Consider the following 20,879-nt stretch of genomic DNA (forward strand, 5'->3'; position numbering starts at 1 on the left):
TAAACAGGACATATGCTGCAGATAACAATGATATTCAATGCGTACAGAACCATCTAATAATGTTCGTTCTTCTCACTTGGAAAGTCAGCCATTTAAACCAGACCAACTGACAAACATGTAGCCAATAATAACATACGATTAACATAGCCATTTAAGCCAGACCAACTGACAAACATGTAGCCAATAATAACATATGATTAACATAGTATAGTATGATGTTACTATATAACCACCGAGTATGGACAAGTCATATTTCTTTACTTTTATTCATTTTACTTACATCGCACAATCATATTCGACAGCGCTTTATAGACATTATCATTACGGTCTCCATTCGGACTCCCAATCTAAATTCTTTATCATTATGTCTATCGAGTGTGGGAGGATATCAGTGGGAATAAAAGCAGTTTGAATTCTTTATAACATATACTATGACCAAACAGCTTACAGTTATAGAAACCCTTGCATTTTTCTCACGGTGCTAGGGGAGACCTCACCTAGGTAACCACAGATCAGCCCAGCAGGGAATGCAACCTCAGTGACCTGAGGTCACCGCCGGTTACTGAGGCTGCACTCGCAGTTCACTCACCAGTGGTTCTCAGCCTGAACGGTCACATCTTGGCACCATCCAGGTTGAAAACGATTTATCCCCAGACATGGATTATGACGTGGGACACAACGACAGATAGGTGAGAGATATTGTTGTTTTTTATTTTTGTTTTAGTAGAGAAGACGAGGGCTTCTTGTTATTCTTAAATAAAAAAAGTAAATGTGTGTTTTGCTTTATTTTTAAAAAAGGACTTTATTCTGGCTGTGTCTTTATTTACCATACATCCATAGGATTAGTAATGTATTGGCATCTTATAGACGCCTCTCCATTACTAATCCATGGGCTTGATGAAAGTTGAATAAAATGATGCCTTGATAGCTGCGATTCGATGTCTTATTCCAGAGAAATCTATGTTTTTTTAAGGGGTCGTGCCAGAAACAAAAGTATATTTTAATCAATAGATCATGGAATAAAAATAAGTTCCACAACTGGAGGGGTTTAAAAAAAATGTTCTTGTCCCGAGAAACTTATAAAAGTGCCCCAGAGTAATATCTGTGCCTGTGACAGTGCAAAAACAGGTCAGATACACTACAGATACTGGCAAAGTGAGGAAGCAAATGGCGATACAGATATTACATTACTTTTTGTGAGTAAAACATTTATTTGGCTGTTTTTAAACAATATTTTAGCAGAAAGAAAGAATTGGCTGCGATCCCCTGCTGTAATACTTGTATAGTCGTTTGCTTCCTCACCAGGCTAGTAGCTGTAGTTTATCTGACCTGCTCTTGCAGACACAGCCCGGGCACATTTATAATTTTATCTTGAGACAAGAACATTTATTTTAAAACACATTCAAGTGCGGAAATTATTTTTATTCCGAGATCTGTAGATTAAAATACAGTGGGAGAAATCGTAGAACCATACGGGGGGACCCAGTGAATGACCTGCATAGAGCTGGGACCACCGTAACAAAGGCTACCATCAGTAACACTGCGCCGCCAGGGACTCAGATCCTGCAGTGCCTTGTGTCCCCCTGCTTAAACCAGTACATGTACTGGCCCATCTTAAGTTTGCTAGAGAGCATTTAGATTATCCAGAAGAGTATTGGGAGAATATCAAATGGTCTGATGAAACCAAAGTAGAACTGTTTGGTAGAAACAAAACTCCTCATGTTTGGAGGAGACAGAATGCTGAGTTGCATCCAAAGAACACCATACCTACTGAGAAGCATGGGAGTGGCAATATCATGCTTTGGGGCTGTTTCTCTGCAAAGGGACCAGGACGACTCGTCCATGTACATGAAAGAATGAATGGAGCCATGTATTGAGATTTTGGGTGCAAATCTCCTTCGGTCAGCAAGGGCATTGAAGATGAAATGTGGATGGGTCTTTCAGCATGACAATAATCCCAAGCACACCACCAGGGCAACGAAGGAGTGGCTTTGTAAGAAGCATATAAGGTCCTGGAGTGGCCTAGCCAGTCTCCAGATCTCTAACCCCATAGAAAACCTTTGGAGGGAGTTTAAAGTCCTTGTTGCCCAGTGACAGGTCCAAAACATCACTGCTCTAGAGGAGATCTGCATGGAGGAATGGGCCAACATAACACCAACAGTGTGAGCCAACCTTGTGAAGACTTTGTGACCTCCGTCATTGCCAAAAAAAGATATATAACAAAATATTGAGATGAAGTTTTGTTAATTACCAAGTACTTATTGTCCAACATAATTTGCAAAATAAATCTTGCCAAGTCAGACAAGGTGATTTTCCCCTTACTAAATACTTTTTTCCCCCACTGTATACTTTTGTTCATGACACAATCCCTTTAACCCCGTTACCCCACAAGCATGTTTTCACCTTCACGACCAAGCCAAATTTTACAATTCTGACCAGTGTCACTTAATGTGGCAATAAATCTAGAACGCTTCATAGGATCTCACAGATTCTGAGACTTGTTTTGTGACATATTGCACTTCATGACAGTGGTAAAATGTCTTCAACATCACTTGTGTTTACTTGTCAAAAAAAAACCTGAAAATGTGGTTAAAATTTAGCAATTTTCTAACTTTTCAAGTAATTCACTATGAACAGTTGGATCAAAATGACTACTGAGTTCTTAAGAGATATGTATTCCTAGTTATAGACCTCTAAAAAAAAAAATAAAAAAAATTATTACACTCTAATTTCGCCTCTGGGTGAGATTTCACAAAGCCAAAGCCTTTGTGTATCACTATATGTCCAGCTTGTTAACAGTTTAGAAGAAACATTCTACCTAATGCACTCTTAGTTAACAATTTGTATCATATCGTGTAAAAGCTGATGCACAATATATACATATACAGCTCTGGCAAAAATTAAGAGACCACTGCAAAATGTTCAGTTTGTCTGATTTTTCTCTTTATAGGTATATTTTTGAGTAAAATGTAAATTGCTCATTTATAATGTTTTAACTCAAGAAGAGTTCCATGACAGACAGAGGCCGCGACCAATGAATATCCGTGACAGACAGAAGGACAGACAGAAAGACGGAAGTACCCCTTAGACAATTATATAGTAGATTTTATATATATATACACACACACATATACACACACACACACACACACAGTACAGATGAAAAGTTTGGACACCTTCTCATTTAAAGATTTTTCTCTATTTTCAGGAGTTTGAAAATTGTACATTATACAAATGTACAACACTGAAGGCATCAAAACTATGAATTAACACATGTGGAATTATATACTTAACAAAAAAGTGTGAAACAACTGAAATTACACATACATATACACACATATACATACATACATATACACTTTATATATATTATGCACTGCTCAAAAAAATAAAGGTAACACTTAAACGACAGAAGTTTGATTTACTAGGAGTTATATTCTGTGAAATCAAACTGTCCACTTAGGAACCAACACTGACAATCAATTTCTCATGCTGTTGTGCAAATGGAATAGACAATAGATGGAAATGACTGGCAATTATCAAAACACTCAATAAAGGAATGGTTCTGCAGGTGGGGACCACAGACCACGTCTCAGTACCAATCCTTTCTGGCTGATGTTTGGTCCCTTTTGAACGTTGGTTGTGCTTTCACACTCGTGGTAGCATGAGACGGACTCTACAACCCACACAAGTCGCTCAGGTAGTGCAGCTCATCCAGGATGGCACATTAATGCAAGATGTGGCAATAAGGTTTGCTGTGTCTGTCAGCGTAGTGTCCAGAGGCGCTACCAGGAGACAGGCCAGTACACCAGAAGACAAAGCCATGGAGGGGGCTGCAGGACCGCTACCTCAGCCTTTGTGCAAGGAGAAACAGGAGGAGCCCTGCCAGAGCCCTGCAAAATGACATCCAGCAAGCCACAAATATGCATGTATCTGCACAAACGGTTAGAAACTGACTCCATGAGGATGATCTGAGTGCCCGACATCCACAGATGGGGGTTGTGCTCACAGCCCAACACTGTGCAGGAAACTTGGCATTTGCCACAGAACACCAGGATTGGCAAATTCGCCACTGGCGCCCTGTGCTCTTCACAGATGAAAGCAGGTTCACACTGAGCACATGTGACAGACGTGACAGAGTCTGAAGACACCGTGGAGAGTGATCTGCTACCTGCAACATCCTTCAGCATGACCGGTTTCGCATTGGGTCAGTAATGGTGTGGGGTGGCATTTCTTTGGAGGGCCGCACAGCCCTCCATTTGCTTGCCAGAGGTAGCCTGACTGTCATTAGGTGCCGAAAGAAGATCCTCAGACCCCTTGTGAGACCATATGCTGGTGCGGTTGGCCCTGGGTTCCTCCTAATGCAGGACAATGCCAGACCTCATGTGGCTGGAGTGTTTCAGCAGTTCTTGTAAAATGAAGGCATTGAAGCTATGGACTGGCCTACCCATTCTCCAGACCTGAATCCGATTGAACACATCTGGGACATCATGTCTCATACCATCCACCAATGCCACGTTGCACCATAGACTGTCCAGGAGTTGGCAGATGCTTTAGTCCAGGTCTGGGAGGAGGTTCCTCAGGAGATCATCCGCCGCCTCATCAGGAGCATGCCCAGGCATTGTAGGGAGGTCATACAGGCACGTGGAGGCCACACACACTACAGAGCATCATTTTCTTGTCTTGAGGCATTTCCACTGAAGTTGGATCAGTTGTTGTAACTTCATTTTCCACTTTGATTTTGAGCATCATTCCAACTCCAGACCTCTGTGGGATATTAGTTGTGATTTACATTGAGAATTTTTTTGTTTTCTTGTTCTCAACGCATTCCACTATGTAATCAATAAAGAATTACAGCTGGACTATTTCATTCAGTGATATCTAGGATATGGGATTTTTGTGTTCCCTTTATTTTTTTGAGCAGTGTAATATATATTTATATTATGTCACGATGGGGGCAGGCTTTGCAGCATTGAGAATCTCTCCCCCCATGTGCTCACCCACCTATCCACTCTCTCCTTCCCATGTGCTGACTTCTCCCATCTGTGCTCTCTTTGCCCTGTCTACCCCATGTGCTATCCCCCTTGTCTGCTGTCTCTCTCCTTCCTGTGCTGTATTCTCCCCTCAAAGACAATACTGACATTACAGCAGAATATTGCAGAGGATATATTTTGTGAGGTAAAATATTGTTTAAAAACAGTGAAATATTTTACCTGACAAAAGAAATCCTTTGTGATCCCCTGCTGTAATGTCAGTATTGTCTTTTGCTTCCTCCCCTGCCCAGGAGATGTGTTATGCTCTGTACACGGTCAGACACAGTCAATTTTAAAAAAATGAACTTTCTTTCATGGGAAAACCCCTTTAATGTGACCGACTTCCTCTGCTTGTAGTCACGTCGCGCATCTACTGCCGTGATCAACCGAATGATTCACTGCGCCTGCTCGGAATTTGCGCAGGCACTCAGACCACTGCCATCTTTGTGCAGACAGATAGCGTTAGTCACATTAAAACTGCACATGGGCTCCTCCTGCACAAAGATGGCAGCGGTCAGTGAATCATTCAGCTGATCCTGGCGTCGGCGTGTTCGCGATGGTGTTCCGCTGGTGGTAAGGTGCAAGAGCTGCGTATGGCGTATACACTGTGTGTGTGTGTGTGTGTGTGTGTGTGTGCACGCGCGCGCGTGTGTGGTGCATACGTAGTATACAGTGTGTGTGTGTGTGCGCGCACGCATGTGTGTGTGTGGTGCATACGCTGTATACAGTGTGTGTGGTGCATACGGCATATACAGTGTGTGTGTGTGTGTGTGTGTGTGTGTGTGTGTGTGTGTGTGTGTGTGTGGTGCGACGGTGTTCCGCTTGTGGTACCGCGCAAGAGGCTGGTACCACCAGCAGTTTCCATATTGACACACCCATCACTTGGGTGTCCCAATATGGAGGTCGGTGAACTTCCGCCGCTTAGAATTCTGGGATCTGGACTCATTTACAAGGCAAGGCTGAAGAACAGAACATTACAGTTGGGTTGCTTCAATATGAAGTATTTGGGCTTTTTTTTTAATTTTTTTTTTTTATTGTGGAATAGTTGGGAATCCAAAAGTGGCTTAAATGAAACCTGTAATTTTAATGAATTCTTATGGTGAGAAACATGCTAAACCAATAAACCCACACTTGTACCTCTGTGTACCTTTTCGATTTCTCTGTCTGCTACTTGTGGACAATTCTTACATAGACTACGGCATTTTAGGAGGTTGTAATTGGTGAATTATTTATCTTGAGGTGTAAGTGTATTATCGGCATTCTGTGTTTTTGTACTAAACGGTTAAGAATATTACTAGTTCATGATTGACAAGATGATGTGGTTACATGGTCACAGCTATTCAATTTACCCTGTGACTACAGTGCGCATGCTTGAGGAAGGAGAATGCCTGAGAAAATGTCGAAACACGACTCCACACTTATGTGCCTCTTCCAAACATCTGGATGCCTCGTTTAATAAGAGTTGGGCATGCTTAAAGATTGACTCATTTTTGGGTTCAACACCGTCTGTCTTGTAAATATAGATTGCAATATACGCATTTTAGAAACAAAATAAAAAGTTCATCTTTAAATATTTCCCTGCGACTTGTTTATATCAATAGAAGCTTTTGTATAAGGCATTATCCAGCCTAAAGCCTTCCCTTGCCAAAAACAAACCCATAATACACCTGTTTGCTCATTTTTTTCTTTGTAGCAAAAATAGCAATTTTTATTAATACACAGAAAAAGAAATTTAAGCAAAAGTAAAAACTTACAAAGTTAAATCACAAGCACAATTGATGATTCTATAGATAAGGATAGATAGAAAGATAGATAGTAAATTAAATATTCTATTGTGTGAGGGCAGATATTTGTCCATTTTATGCAATGGATGGGCTATCACCCTACCTATCATTAATTTTAGAATGCATTGTTTGCCTTAGTTGTCATGAAATAATTGGATCTGTCTGTATGATTGGAAAGTCACAGCAGCTATATAATTTCAATTTATTCTGCTTGTCAAAAAGATAAGTAACAAATGCCTTCACAATTATGCTCACACAGACCAGTCCTGATATAAAAAGGTTAAAATCTACATATGTATCAACCCAGTACAATATATTCCTAGCAGCTAGACAGAGAATATGTGCGCCTTGACAATTTTCATAGCCTAGACAGAAGTTTCCTTTTTCTAGGGTTTGCTTTCCAGCCACAAAACCTAATTTTTACCTTAAAGTGTACTTGTCATTTCACACTTTTCAGATGAAGCCGTTGTGTGGGTGCACAAAGAATATCACTTTTATTTTACTTCTATTGTGCATTTTCCTCTCTGTAGGCTACAGCCATAATTTTCAGTTTTCTTTGACCTAATGGGTGGAAACTAGCTGCTACAATGAATTCTATACATAGTACATAAAGAGATCAATTTCTGCTCTTGTCTTTCTATAATATAAGACACATAGAAAAAAAAAAGCAGCATCACAGTCATACAGCAGTACTGAGCTCTGTGGCAGTGAATCCAGCACTGAGGTAAAATATATTTGCTGAATGCAACACCACTATCTCCTCATTGTTTCTGCCTGGTTTCACTGTGCTGGGTGCTCTCCACTTTTCTTCTCCCCATTAATAGGAGTTGTAAACTGATACTTCAATGAGCTAGTTTTAAATCATGAAAAAAAAGAGAAAATGTGTCAGCGTTCCCTCCCGTCAGCCAGCAATTACAGGAAGAATAGTTGAAGTTGAAAAATTTAACTCTCGGATTCTTAGTCATAATATTCGAAACCTGTAAGGACTCAGATGTCTAATATAGACCTCTCGTCTAATCTTTTTATGAAATATACACTAATGAATACACACTAAAGAAGGTTCTCTCCCACCTTAAAAGCAAATCTGACTACTAGCTCACAGAACAATTCAAGACAATTTGAGCTGCTTTTCAGAGTGGATGATGAGTACAGTAAGCAAAATTACCAGAAAAATGGTCAATATGCAAATTGCCTCTTCAGAGAAAAAGAGGACTTGAACTCTATAGCGCCACCTATTGGAAGTAGCGATCCTACAAGTCACAATCAACCCTTTAACGAGTCGTGCAATATGACTTAGGATAAAAGCCAAAACAGTATCTCAATTCGCAGTCACAGTGTTTCGGGCTGTTGCCCCTCATCAGTGCGAAGCATGAGAACTGATTTGGCTAGGTGAGAGGCTCTGGTCTGAGGTCTAAGGGGTAAGGTTTCTCCTTGTGGAGAGTGACATACCAGCTCTTGCTTGTCAAGGTAAGGAGGCTTATTCGCCATGCAATGCTCCTTTGGGAAATTTAATATGCAAATTGTCTCTTCAGCATTGCACGGCGAATAAGCCTCCTTACCTTGGCAAGCCAGAGCTGGTATGTCACTCTCCACAAGGAGAAACCTTACCCCTTAGACCTCAGAATAATGGTTCACACCAAATTGAGAAAGAAGCACATTTCTCCGAAGTGATGTGTTATAAAGTTTTTATATTCATCTCTACTAATAATTTATAAAAAGTATGTTGAAGTGACAGTGACCATTTATGCTTTGTTTGGTTCTCTTTAAGTTAGTTTACTAGACTTCTAATTAAGAATGTTACAAAAAAATAAGCATACACCTTTACATTTTCATGAATATCTGAAGTATGCAGCAATGCCATCAGATTCCTACCAAAATAGATGGAATATTCTAACAACACGCCATCATTTTTTGTGATGGAAATAACCCTTTCATCTTTGACCATCTGCATATGCATTTATGCCAATCATGTACTTGTATTTGATTTCAGATAATCTGATGTAGCAATAAAGTTATTGCAATGTCTTAAAGTAGTTGTCCACTACCAGGACAACATCTTCTTGATCTAAATGTTTGGCCCTGATAAATTAAAAAAAGCTTATACTCCCCCTTCAAGCCAGCGCTGTTCCAGCTGTGTTGGCACTTGCATTCCCAGGTATCCCATGTAGTTGTTGTAACACGTGAGCCTGGTACCCAATCAGTTCTGGCGTCACTGTCTCCACCTTCATACGAATTGAACATGAAGAGGAAGTCTGAGATCAGCTGCATCCCAGACTACTACTTCATGTTCATGTTCAATTCGTACAAAGGCAGGGACAATGATGCCAACGCAGATTGGGGGCCAGGCTCACATGTCACAACAACCGCACAGGAGACCGAGCAATGAGAGTGCCAACACCACTGAAACGGCATTTAGATCAAGAAGGGGTTGTCCTAGCAGTGGACAACCACTAAAATATTCAGATCCCACATTAGTCTTGTCAGAATAGGTGGTCGAAAAATGACTACTGTCCTCCTATGCAAGCAATGCTAGAAACTTTTAGAAGAATAACAGTTTATATAACATATATATTTGCTTCTTTTGTAAAAAACAGTGCTCCAGTGAATTTTAACCCTTGAAGTCTTTAGCAGATTACAAATCGTCTGTTTCCAGCAGTTTAGGAACTTACTAGAATTCTGTAAGTTATCACAACCTTAACACAAGCAATTCTGATTAGAAGTAAAATGTACTAGAACTACCTTTCATACAATTTTACAATTCATTTTTTTAAATGCTTCTAAACAAGAGGCCTAGGTACTGGGAAAAAAAAAACATAGCACCCATGCAATAGCTGTTCTCACCCAATTCGTTCTTGCTCCATCTCTTCCATTTTGGAAGCTCTTGCTATAACTCTGTTGATAATTTCTTTCTCTTCATCAGTTAAATCTTCATGTTTTCTTTGACGATCACCCTGATTAGCTTGGTGTACAGACCAGTTGGCATCATGTCTACAAAGACAAACAGAATATTTACAAGTCAATATATATTGCAGTGCCTCATGCTTTTACATGAAGAAAACTACATGTAAGAAATACAAACTAAAAGTTTCAATAAAATAATGATTTTCAAAAAAAAGCAAAATTCATAGAAACTTTTTGTGGTTTGTTCAATTGATGTCTATTGGAGATGAAAAAATGAATTTCATTCAAATCAAATACATGTTGAATTTTTAGGAATTTGATGAACCTGGTAAAGTGGAACAGTGTGAAATTTGTTTAGCATGAATCGAAAAAATTGTCCAGAGAAGGATCACCTCAAAAGTGAACAAGCTTGCTTCCCCTTAAGGCTATGCAACTTTCATATCACTTAGTATAGCACATCCAATCATGAGAGACAATGATAACCTGTATAAAAGCAGAAGCAGGAAATGCAGCAGCCCTTTTGTGTTGAATCCGAGTAGTGAGAAGACATCACAGCTCTGCAGCTTATGTACACAGACAGTGAGAGAAAACTAATACACTGCAGAAACTGTACAAATAGTGCATGACTACACAGCAGTGAAGATTAGTGTGTGAAGAAAAGAGAATAGTACATATTTAATTGATAGGGAATGAAAGAGAGTCACTGTTTCTTTTAGGTAGGGCAAGGGCGTGATTAATAGATGGCAGCTACTACTTGCTTGTTCAGCATAGATATAGTGCTGCTGCAATTCAATCACATACTTTTTTCAGAGCATTGGAGGCTTTGAAATACTTTCGACTCGTTGCAAATCGATTCACTGCTAAATGAATTTCCTAGTAAAATTTATCAAAGCTAGAAAAGCTAGCAAATTAAAATTTTAAAAGATTTATTCATCACTAATGTCTCCACTACTTTTATTGCTCTCTGTACCGTTAAAGGTTTCAAAAATCTTCGGTCTTTTGTAAGAAACCATGATAAAATGACCACTTTGGATAATGTAACTCTGTATTTAATACTCAGTTACAAAAGGAAAGTATCTAAAATAAAAAACTAAAATAAATTCTATTTATATAAAGATTGAACTTCAGGGGGTTTCCAGTTGCTTAAAATTAAAAATGGTGTGTCTTTTGTAAAATAAAGTAACACTCAACATATGGAGAAAATGTATTAAAATCTTCTGGAGCTAGGCTGCTGCTCTTCTACTCATCGAGTCTGCACAATAGGCATTCCCATTTCTTTCCTGGTCAGCTCACTACCACCATTTGTACATGCTCGGATTCTCAGACTTTTATTGTCAGTGAAGCCTATAAGTCTATGAGAAGTTGAGCATGCATTGTAACAAGCAGCATTCACTTTGCATGGCCAGTACTGTCCTCAGACTTCTATGAACTTCATTGGCTTCAACAGAAATCAGAATGGTCAAAGAGGATCAGACTACGCAAATCGTCATAGACCAATTCATTGTATTTGTTTTTACACATGCAATGGGTAGCATATGACTGCCAACTAGTAACTATAAATTTTACAAGAAAATCAGGAGCACTTGCACTTTAGAATTACCCCAGGCAGATATTTTGTATATTATACACTGATTATTCATGTGTGATTTGATATGTACTAATATATTATACATTTTCTTATCAATAATACCTACAGTTGCCATGATCTCAACTCTAGTCAATCCTCCAAATGCTTTTATAGTACCTTGTATTGAATAAAGCAAAGGTATAACAATATTTTTCAACCTGACCTGAAACATTAGCTTGCCCTCATCATCTATTATTTCCACTCCATAAGTTAGATCTACAAGCATGAAAATGGTTGTTGACATTTGAAAAAAAGAAAATCTAGATGATTATGTGCAATAATGCATTTCTTTATCCAAGCCAGGCCTTATCTGCTTATTTATATTTAATCGCTTCAATTACAGACAATTATTGTCCCACCTATGACCTTACTTGGATTCAGTCCATTCTGCTGTATAACTCTATCAATATACTTGTCCAAAGGTACAAAGCAATTATAGCAATACAGAATAACATTGATCTTATGTACAATAGCAGGAGCAGTAGAAAAAAAAAGCTTTATTTATAGTCGCTGCTGCTAAAGGCACAAAGGTTGCATACGACCAAAATTAGAGAGCTCGAATGACATTGTGACTACAATTATATGGCTTTAAAATCGTGGAGTGTGTTACATGTTCCCTCAGCTTGACTAAAGAAAATCAATGAATAGAAAGGAAAAAAGGACATCACATTTTATTAGCAGATGTATACTTCCCAAGTTCGTATAAGAGAAAGAGGGACACATACTGTACTAGAGCAATTTTTATTTTATGCTAAAGTAGAACCCTAGCCTAAGTACTTCATCTTTGACCACATAGAAACATTGCTGAAAGTGAAGCCCATACACGTTCCAACACATTATGGTATCCTTTTCTTAGCCTCCCACACATAATATGATGCCTCACACACAGTGTGAAGCCCACACAGAGTATGACATCCTGCCAAACCTGCCACACACCATATGATGCCTCCATATCCACTCCACACAGTATGATGCCCCTACATCCACTACACACACAGTATGATATCCCACAGAAACCAACACACAATATGAAGTCCCTAAAGCCCCTCGCAGTGCCTCCGCACACTTTTATGATGCCTCCTTCAGTGCCTCCAACACAGAATGATGCCCCCTCAGCCCCCACACACAGTATGAGGCATCACAGCCACCAGAGTCCACTTCACACACCATTATGTCCCCACAGCCTCCCATAAATTATGTCTCCACAAGCAAACAGTATGATGCTCCCAGTGTCCACTTCACACTGTATAATGCCCCCACACAAGCACTTCATTTGTCTGTGTGTTCTTCTCTGCTGCCAGTCCTGTGATCTGAGAATGTTATGTGATATGAAGGTCCTTGCAAATCCTTCAGTCTTTAGAAAGACAGAACAGTTGGATAGAGATCAGATTTTCTCCTGCTTCCTCATTATATTCATCTGTATCTGTGTTCACAAGGCACAAATACATTTGAAATCCTGACATACCCCCAACCTTTCAGAACAGCTACCTAAATTTGGCCTGTTCTACCAAAGCTATGTCTATGAGGTGAGCTTCATTTTTGCTTGCACTTTATGGGTTTATCCTGGAGCCCCAATGCCAAAGGTCTGGAAAATGTCCATGGGAACTAGACTTTGAGCACTGAGTTGGTGTGGCCTGACTTTTCTGAGCCTTGGATTTAGTAGGAACGCTAGTCACCAATCCCTCCAATGCTGATATTTAACACTGTAGTGAGAGCTTAGCTGTCTTGAGGTTTGTGAGTAGGCCACAAATGTTTAATGTTGTTCTGAAGTAAACTGAGTAAAAGGAGAGGTTAAATCAAATAATAAAGCTGGAAAGACAGAAAGCACAAATAGTATCTTATCTGATAAAAAGAAAATGAAATAAAATATTGTAGGCACGCTCACCTGATCAGATTGTGACAGTCACAAACAACCCCTATAAAAGCATGTAAAGGCTGCTGCCAAACCACCAATAAAAGGTCATGCAGTAAATGAGGAATATGAGGGGTTCCAGAGTCTGCACTGCTCAAGGTTCAAAGGTGTAGTCACACACAAGGTTAAAGCACGAATGCAGTTTATTGTGTCAATGCGTTTCAAGGATTCCAAACCTCTTCATCAGGACCAAACCATTGTGGTTTGGTCCTAATGAAGAGGTTTGGAAAGCTCTTGCAGACTGAAGTTGATTAAACTAAACACTTTCTAAAACCCCAAACATGATCTTACAGTGTAAGAATTCAAACTTTTATGTGTCCTACAATATTAGTTATTAAAAGGGAACCTGTCACCAGTAAAAACTCTACAAACCTGCAGATATGTGCTCAATGTGCTGCAGTGTTACTAACCTGTCCGGCGCATGCACATAGCCGAACGCTGTGAGGAGAAAATTAACTATTTCCCCCAACAGCATTCAGTTTCAGTCAGGAGAGCAGCGCTGGTGCGGATTCAGTCTTCGCTCTGATGATACAGAGCAGCTGCTGTAACTGCGCCCTCGACCCTAACCGGCACTGGCTCTGGATTGTGGCTGTCAGTGCCGGGCCGCGGTTCCAGATTTTGCTCTGTATTCTCTGAGCAATGACTGAATTTGTGTTGGTGCCGCTCCTGTGACTGAAACCGAATGCTACTGAGGAAAATAAAGTTAACTTTCACCCCGCGGCATTTAAATATGTGCAGGCACCATGCAGGTTAGTAACACTATTAACCTGCAGACTAAGCCCATATCTGCATTTTAATAGTGTTTTTGCTGGTGACAGGTTCCCTTTACGGTAACAAACTACAGAAGGCATCCTCTCACATTGATCAAGAATATACTGTATGTGCAACGTGTGCAGCTTTATAGGAATCTAGTAGTTAGATGGTGCCATACATACACAAAAGCATATATGAAACAAAGCTGGATTTTTATAGCCCATAATTATTATTACTGGTGGATTATTTGAGAGGTAGAAAACATTGCCTCTGGTCTAAACTACTAAGAGCTTAAGCCCTTTATAGTGGTCTAGCACATAGCTGTCTCCTGTCTACTTCTATATGTCTGTTGCTTTCCTTTACTGATGTCAAACATAGTAACATAGTAACATAGTTATTAAGGTTGAAGGAAGAAAGTCCATCTAGTTCAACCCATAGCCTAACCTAACATGCCCTAACGTGTTGATCCAGAGGAAGGCAAAAAAAAAACATGTGGCAAAGAGTAAGCTCCACACTGGGGAAAAAAATTCCTTCCCGACTCCAGATACGGCAATCAGACTAGTTCCCTGGATCAACGCCCTAACAAGGAATCTAGTGTATATACCCTGTAACATTATACTTTTCCAGAAAGGTATCCAGTCCCCTCTTAAATTTTAGTAATGAATCACTCATTACAATATCATACGGCAGAGAGTTCCATATTCTCACTGCTCTTACAGTAAAGAACCCGCGTCTGTTATTATGCTTAAACCTTCTTTCCTCCAGACGTAGAGGATGCCACCTTGTCCCTGTCTCAGGTCTATGATTAAAAAGATCATCAGAAAGGTCTTTGTACTGTCCCCTCATATATTTATACATTAAAATAAGATCACCCCTTAGTCTTCGTTTTTCCAAACTAAACAGCTCCAAGTGTAATAACCTATCTTGGTATTGCAGACCCCCCAGTCCTCTAATAACCTGCATCGCTCTTCTCTGCACCCGCTGTAGTTCAGCTATGTCTTTTTTATACACCGGAGACCAGAACTGTGCACAGTATTCTAAGTGTGGTCGAACTAGTGAATTGTATAGTGGTAAAATTATGTTCTCCTCATGAGCATCTATGCCTTTTTTAATGCATCCCATTATTTTATTTGCCTTTGTAGCAGCTGCCTGACACTGGCCACTAAATGTGAGTTTGTCATCCACCCATACTCCCAGGTCTTTTTCATTGACGGTTTTAGAATTAAGCACATAGTTATTCATCTTATTACTTCTACCCAAGTGCGTGACCTTACATTTATCCCCATTAAAGCTCATTTGCCATTTATCAGCCCAAGCTTCTTGAAATCAATTATTTGGGCAGGTTTTTATCCAAATTACATTTATAATTTACTTCTAGATTTAGAGCTACATTGATTATTAAAGTAATAAGCGGAGCAAAAATCATTGAATTCCATATTTAATGATAGAAAAAAATCAAGTTTACAAAAAATTCCCCCCCAAAATAATATTTATCCAAAAAGTGTATGATTTTCCAGCAGACATGCATACGATGCACATGAATTTTATCTGTAATTATCACAATTAGCCTTCCTGTTCATAAAACAGAATGAAATGTTGCCACAGAACTTCCCTGTTGTATTAGTAGGCAATTACAAGATCTGGGTTATCATTATTTGCTCTGCCTCATTACTTGCACAAGAAAAAACATCTGTGTCATGTCATCAAAACTGCCATTCCCTTCTTCATTCCTTACCTATTTCTAGACATTGTGACCCAATCATTGAGTGGTATTCTTCAAAGATCTTTTAGAAATGCAAACAAATACGAGCGACGCACAATACATGCTAAAATGTAGCCAATAATACATTAGGTGGAGTATTTTAGAATATGAATAGTAATTTGTGAATGACTCAAGTCCCTTCATTCTAATTTTACATTACTAAAGGGGTTGTACCAGCAGAGACATTTTTTCACATTTCCAAAATGCAATAAATGTCCAAAATATGCATGTCCAGCAGAAGGGACCCGATGCTTTCACAGAAGCAGGGTTGGCACATGCAAAGCTCTTTCTATTTCTATGGAATGCTGAAAATTGCCGCAGTGCATTGGGACCTTTAATCAGAAGGGGGTTCTTGGTTTCAGCAATAAAGTTTATTTATTGTATAATAAGTTAATGGGCCCAATTCTTCAAAGCTTTTATTCCAGAATTCTGGGGTAAAAAGCTTTCAAAACTTGCAATGTTTTGGCGCAATGCAAGGCTTTGCTAAAATTTGGGGACGTTTGGCATTCTCACACCATTGTCGCTCAAAATTGGAGGAGCTGGTGCAGGATAGGCATGGCAACCCCGACTCCTCAAATTTATAATGAGAGGGTAGTGTTAACTACTCCATAAATATTACTGTAGTCCCAGACCTCTTAATTAGTCAGTAGTGTCTTACTCAAGAATGCCCTAAAACAGAGGTGTCAAACTGCATTCCTCAAGGGCCACCAACAGGTCATGTTTTCAGGATTTCCTTAGCATTCCACAAGGTGCTGGAATCATTCTGTGCAGGTGATTAAATTATCACCTGTGCAATACAAGGAAATCCTGAAAACTTGACCTGTTGGCGGCCCTCGAGGAATGCAGTTTGACACCTCTGCCCTAAAACACATGAAAACTGCTGGTCTTGATGAAATAGGGCAACTGTTTCTTTTCAAGGTTTAAAAGTCCGTTCTTCTCATAACTAGTGTTGAGCATTCCGATACCGCAAGTATCGGGTATCGGCCGATATTTGCGGTTTCGGAATTTCCGATACCGAGATCCGATACTTTTGTTGTATCGGGAATCGGTATCGGGATCGATATAATGTGTAAAATAAAGAATTAAAATAAAAAATATTGATATACTCACCTCTCCGTCGCAGCCTGCACCTTACCGAGGGAACCGGCAGCCTTCTTTGCTTAAAATGCGCGCGTTTACTGCCTTCCGTGACGTCACGGCTTCTGATTGGTCGCGTGCCGTCCATGTGACCGCGACGCGACCAATCACAACAAGCCGTGACGTAATTTTCAGGTCCTGAATGCCTAATTCTAGGCATTCAGGACCTGAAAATTACGTCACGGCTTGCGATTGGGCGCGTGCCGCCCATGTGACCGCGACGCGACCAATCACAAGCCGTGACGTAATTTTCAGGTCCTGAATGCCTAATTCTAGGCATTCAGGACCTGAAAATTACGTCACGGCTTGTTGTGATTGGTCGCGTCGCGGTCACATGGGCGGCACGCGACCAATCAGAAGCCGTGATGTCACGGAAGGCAGTAAACGCGCGCATTTTAAGCAAAGAAGGCTGCAGGTTCCTTCGCTAAGGTGCAGGCTGCGTCGGAGAGGTGAGTATATCAATATTTTTTATTTTAATTCTTTATTTTACACATTAATATGGATCCCAGGGCCTGAAGGAGAGTTTCCTCTCCTTCAGACCCTGGGAACCATCAGGGATACCGTCCGATACTTGAGTCCCATTGACATGTATTGGTATCGGGTATCGGTATCGGATTAGATCCGATACTTTGCCGGTATCGGCCGATACTTTCCGATACCGATACTTTCAAGTATCGGACGGTATCGCTCAACACTACTCATAACGGATGCATAGATGCTTAGCTTCTTCTAATAAAAAAACAAGTTCTCATAATTCTACTGTAATAAACCTGGCACCTGGGATATCACCAAACGGTACAGAAATCCAATATTATCAGTTTCAGTGTTGGAATTAAAATATGCAAATTTCCTCTTCAGAGAGTGAGAGAACTAGAACTCAAGTGCCGCCAATGTACGTAGCAATCCTAAAACTCAATATGGAACCTTTAATGAGCCTTGCCATATGACTAAGAATAAAAGCCAAAACCAGAATCTCAGTTTGCAGACATGTTGTTTTGGGGTGTTGCCCCTCTTTAGTGCCAAGTATGAAATCGGACTTGGCTATATGAGATTCTTCTGACTGGGGTCTAAGGGGTTACGTTTCTTTTTGTAGAGAGCGAAATGCCAGCGTTGGACTTAGAATTTGGGCTATTGCACATTTTCTGTTCGTAATGTTTCTGCCTCGAATTGAGGTTTATTGTACTGTGTCCAGCAGTTATTAGATATATGAAACTGAAATAGCTGTTGCAAAAAAAACAATTTTTATAAAACATTAAGCTTAAGATTAATAGGGGTGCCCAAACTTTTTCATATAACTGTATGTCACATTTTTGCCTGTGTGTATTTGCTCAGCCAAAATAATTGCATTATATGATATTTTACACTGAAATGTGTAGCTCATTTAGTAAGTCAAATTCTGTAAGTAGGTCTGGGAATAGTTTTCAGGTGCACATTTTATGCCTCAACTTCCCATCCAAGCAAGCATGTGCTTTCAGTGGGGAGAGAAGAATGAGCCACTGAAAACCACCAGCTTATTTCTCCTGAGAACAAGGACAGTATTCGTAATTTAACATCAGTCCTGCTTTTGGCTGACATCACCCAGCTTCAAAAAATTAGATGGCCCCAATACAGAAAAAGTCAGCTGGTTCTTTAAAAATCCATGGGCTTGAACAGTTTTATTCTAAAGAGTATGGGCAATGGATATGAACGTGTCTTGTGTTCATTTATCAGAGCCATATGTCAAAGACAAGAGGCTGAGTCTTTTACTCCACATTTCGTAGTGGAAGTACTGACACAACAGAACAGCCTCCAATCAGGTGTATCTTTAAAAGCAAACATGCTGGGAGGCAATTATTGCTTTATAATGAAATACACAAGCTTTGTCCTAACACGTGTACATGTATAATTAGCTTTCCACATAAACTATATCACTACAATGGACTCATAAAAATTCATGGTTCAATAGAAGCTCCTCTAGCAATCCATAATAAGGATATTAATTGGCTATCAACACAATGAAACACTGAATTAATGTAGGAGATCTATTAGAGATTATTGTAATGCATATATTATCTTGAGTAGCATTTTGATCACTGACTCTTTTCATGACGCTGTGTGTTTCTGTACCGACATCTCATCTAATAATTACATTTGAAGCAAATGGCTGATCTAAATGCTGAAATGTTGGGGCTTGTAATTCCTAAGATCCAGAGGCTGCTCTTGCCTCTTTCCATCAGACTCACATGTATGGTTTTAACATGCTGGCGGCAAAGTTACTGTACATAGAATTGCATTTTATTATTTATTTCTGACAACATACCGTATTTTTCGGATTCTAAGACACACTTCCCCCAAAAAAAAAAATTGGGGGGGAAAATGGGGGTGTGTCTTATAATGCAGATATACCTTATCGGCGTGCCGCTGCTGGTGTCCCAGTGGTGGTGCTGCACTGTGTCCCGATGGCGGTGCTGTGCTGTGTCCCTGGTGCTGCCAAGATCTCGATCTGCGCATGCGCCGCCTCCCTGTGGCCATTTTCCTGGAGTTCACCGCCGCACAGGAAACCATGGAGGGACTTGCGGGGGGCTCTGGCCTTTCAAAAATGTTGGCAGAGCCCCCTGCAACACTAGCGACACAGTGCAGCATTGCCACTATGGACAGTGGACACAGCACAGAACCGCCACTGGGGACAAAGCACAGCACCGCCACCGGGAAACCCGCAGCGGCGTGCCGCACTTTGGAACACCCATTCATCCCAGCCTGCAGCAACGCTCCACTTTTGCCTCCTCCACCAGTGACTCTGGGACCCCCCGCCTCATTGCAGCCACCACCCCCGGTAAGCAATAAGATGCATGGATTATAAGAAGCGCCACCATTTTATTTAAAAAAATATTTTCCTATTTTTCTCATGAAAATTTGGTCTACGTTTTCTAATCCAGAGAGTTTTATAATCCGAAAAATACGGTATGTGGTATCCCACAAAGTGGCTATTTCTATGGGATACCGGATATATAGTGTGTTTTCATATAAATGCTGTGAATTTTTATGTGGACTGCGCATTTTAAATACATTGTGAGAACTAATGACATGCAGCACAAAAAAGGGTTAATCTTCTCCTCACAGGCTTGATCAGGTGACCCAGCTCTGAATTAATATGCAGAAGGTTCTGGAAAAACGCCTCAGGGCAGTCAGCCAATGACTGCAGCTCTACAGTCACATAAAAGGAGGAGGAGCCAAGTCCTGTGAGATAGTTTTAAAGGGAACCTATCACCCCGTTTTTTTCGGTATGAGATAAAAATACTGTTAAATATGGCCTGAGCTGTGCATTACAATAGTGTAGTTTGTGGACCCCGATTCTCCACCTATGCTGCCGAAATACGTTACCAAAGTAGTCATTTTCGCCTGTCAATCAGGCTGGTCAGGTCGGATGGGCGTGGCTTCTTCCCCCAGATATTGCGTAGTTTTCCGTTGGTGGCGTAGTGGTGTGCGCATGTCCAACGTCCCCAATCCTGCACGGGGGGGTGAAAATAGCAGCGATGTCCGTTATTCCATTGGTGGTCGGTGGGCGCGGCCATCTTCCTTTGGCCGCGCGTGCGCAGAAGCGGCGCTCTGCTGGCCGCGGCTTCAGGAAAATGGCCGCCGCGATCTCCATCTGCGCACGCGCGGCATCCCGCGGCCATTTTCCTGAAGCCGCGGCCAGCAGAGCGCCGCTTCTGCGCACGCGCGGCCAAAGGAAGATGGCCGCGCCCACCGACCACCAATGGAATAACGGACATCGCTGCTATTTTCACCCCCCCGTGCAGGATTGGGGACCTTGGACATGCGCACACCACTACGCCACCAACGGAAAACTACGCAATATCTGGGGGAAGAAGCCACGCCCATCCGACCTGACCAGCCTGATTGACAGGTGAAAATGACTACTTTGGTAACGTATTTCGGCAGCATAGGTGGGGAATCGGGGTCCACAAACTACACTATTGTAATGCACAGC

General features: G+C 40.7%; 1 protein-coding gene across 4 annotated transcripts in view; it reads right to left on the reverse strand.

Moving 5' to 3' along the window:
- Nucleotides 1-20,879, reverse strand: part of RPH3A (rabphilin 3A) — a 450,823-nt gene that overhangs the window by 258,273 nt on the left and 171,671 nt on the right. For all 4 annotated transcript variants that reach the window (XM_077292456.1, XM_077292446.1, XM_077292453.1 and 1 more), the window contains one exon: nt 9,659-9,805. In XM_077292456.1, the coding sequence (XP_077148571.1) occupies nt 9,659-9,805 (147 nt within the window). The remainder of the gene's footprint in view (nt 1-9,658; nt 9,806-20,879) is intronic.

Source organism: Ranitomeya variabilis, chromosome 1, assembly GCF_051348905.1.
Source record: "Ranitomeya variabilis isolate aRanVar5 chromosome 1, aRanVar5.hap1, whole genome shotgun sequence".
Classification (NCBI taxonomy): domain Eukaryota; kingdom Metazoa; phylum Chordata; class Amphibia; order Anura; family Dendrobatidae; genus Ranitomeya; species Ranitomeya variabilis.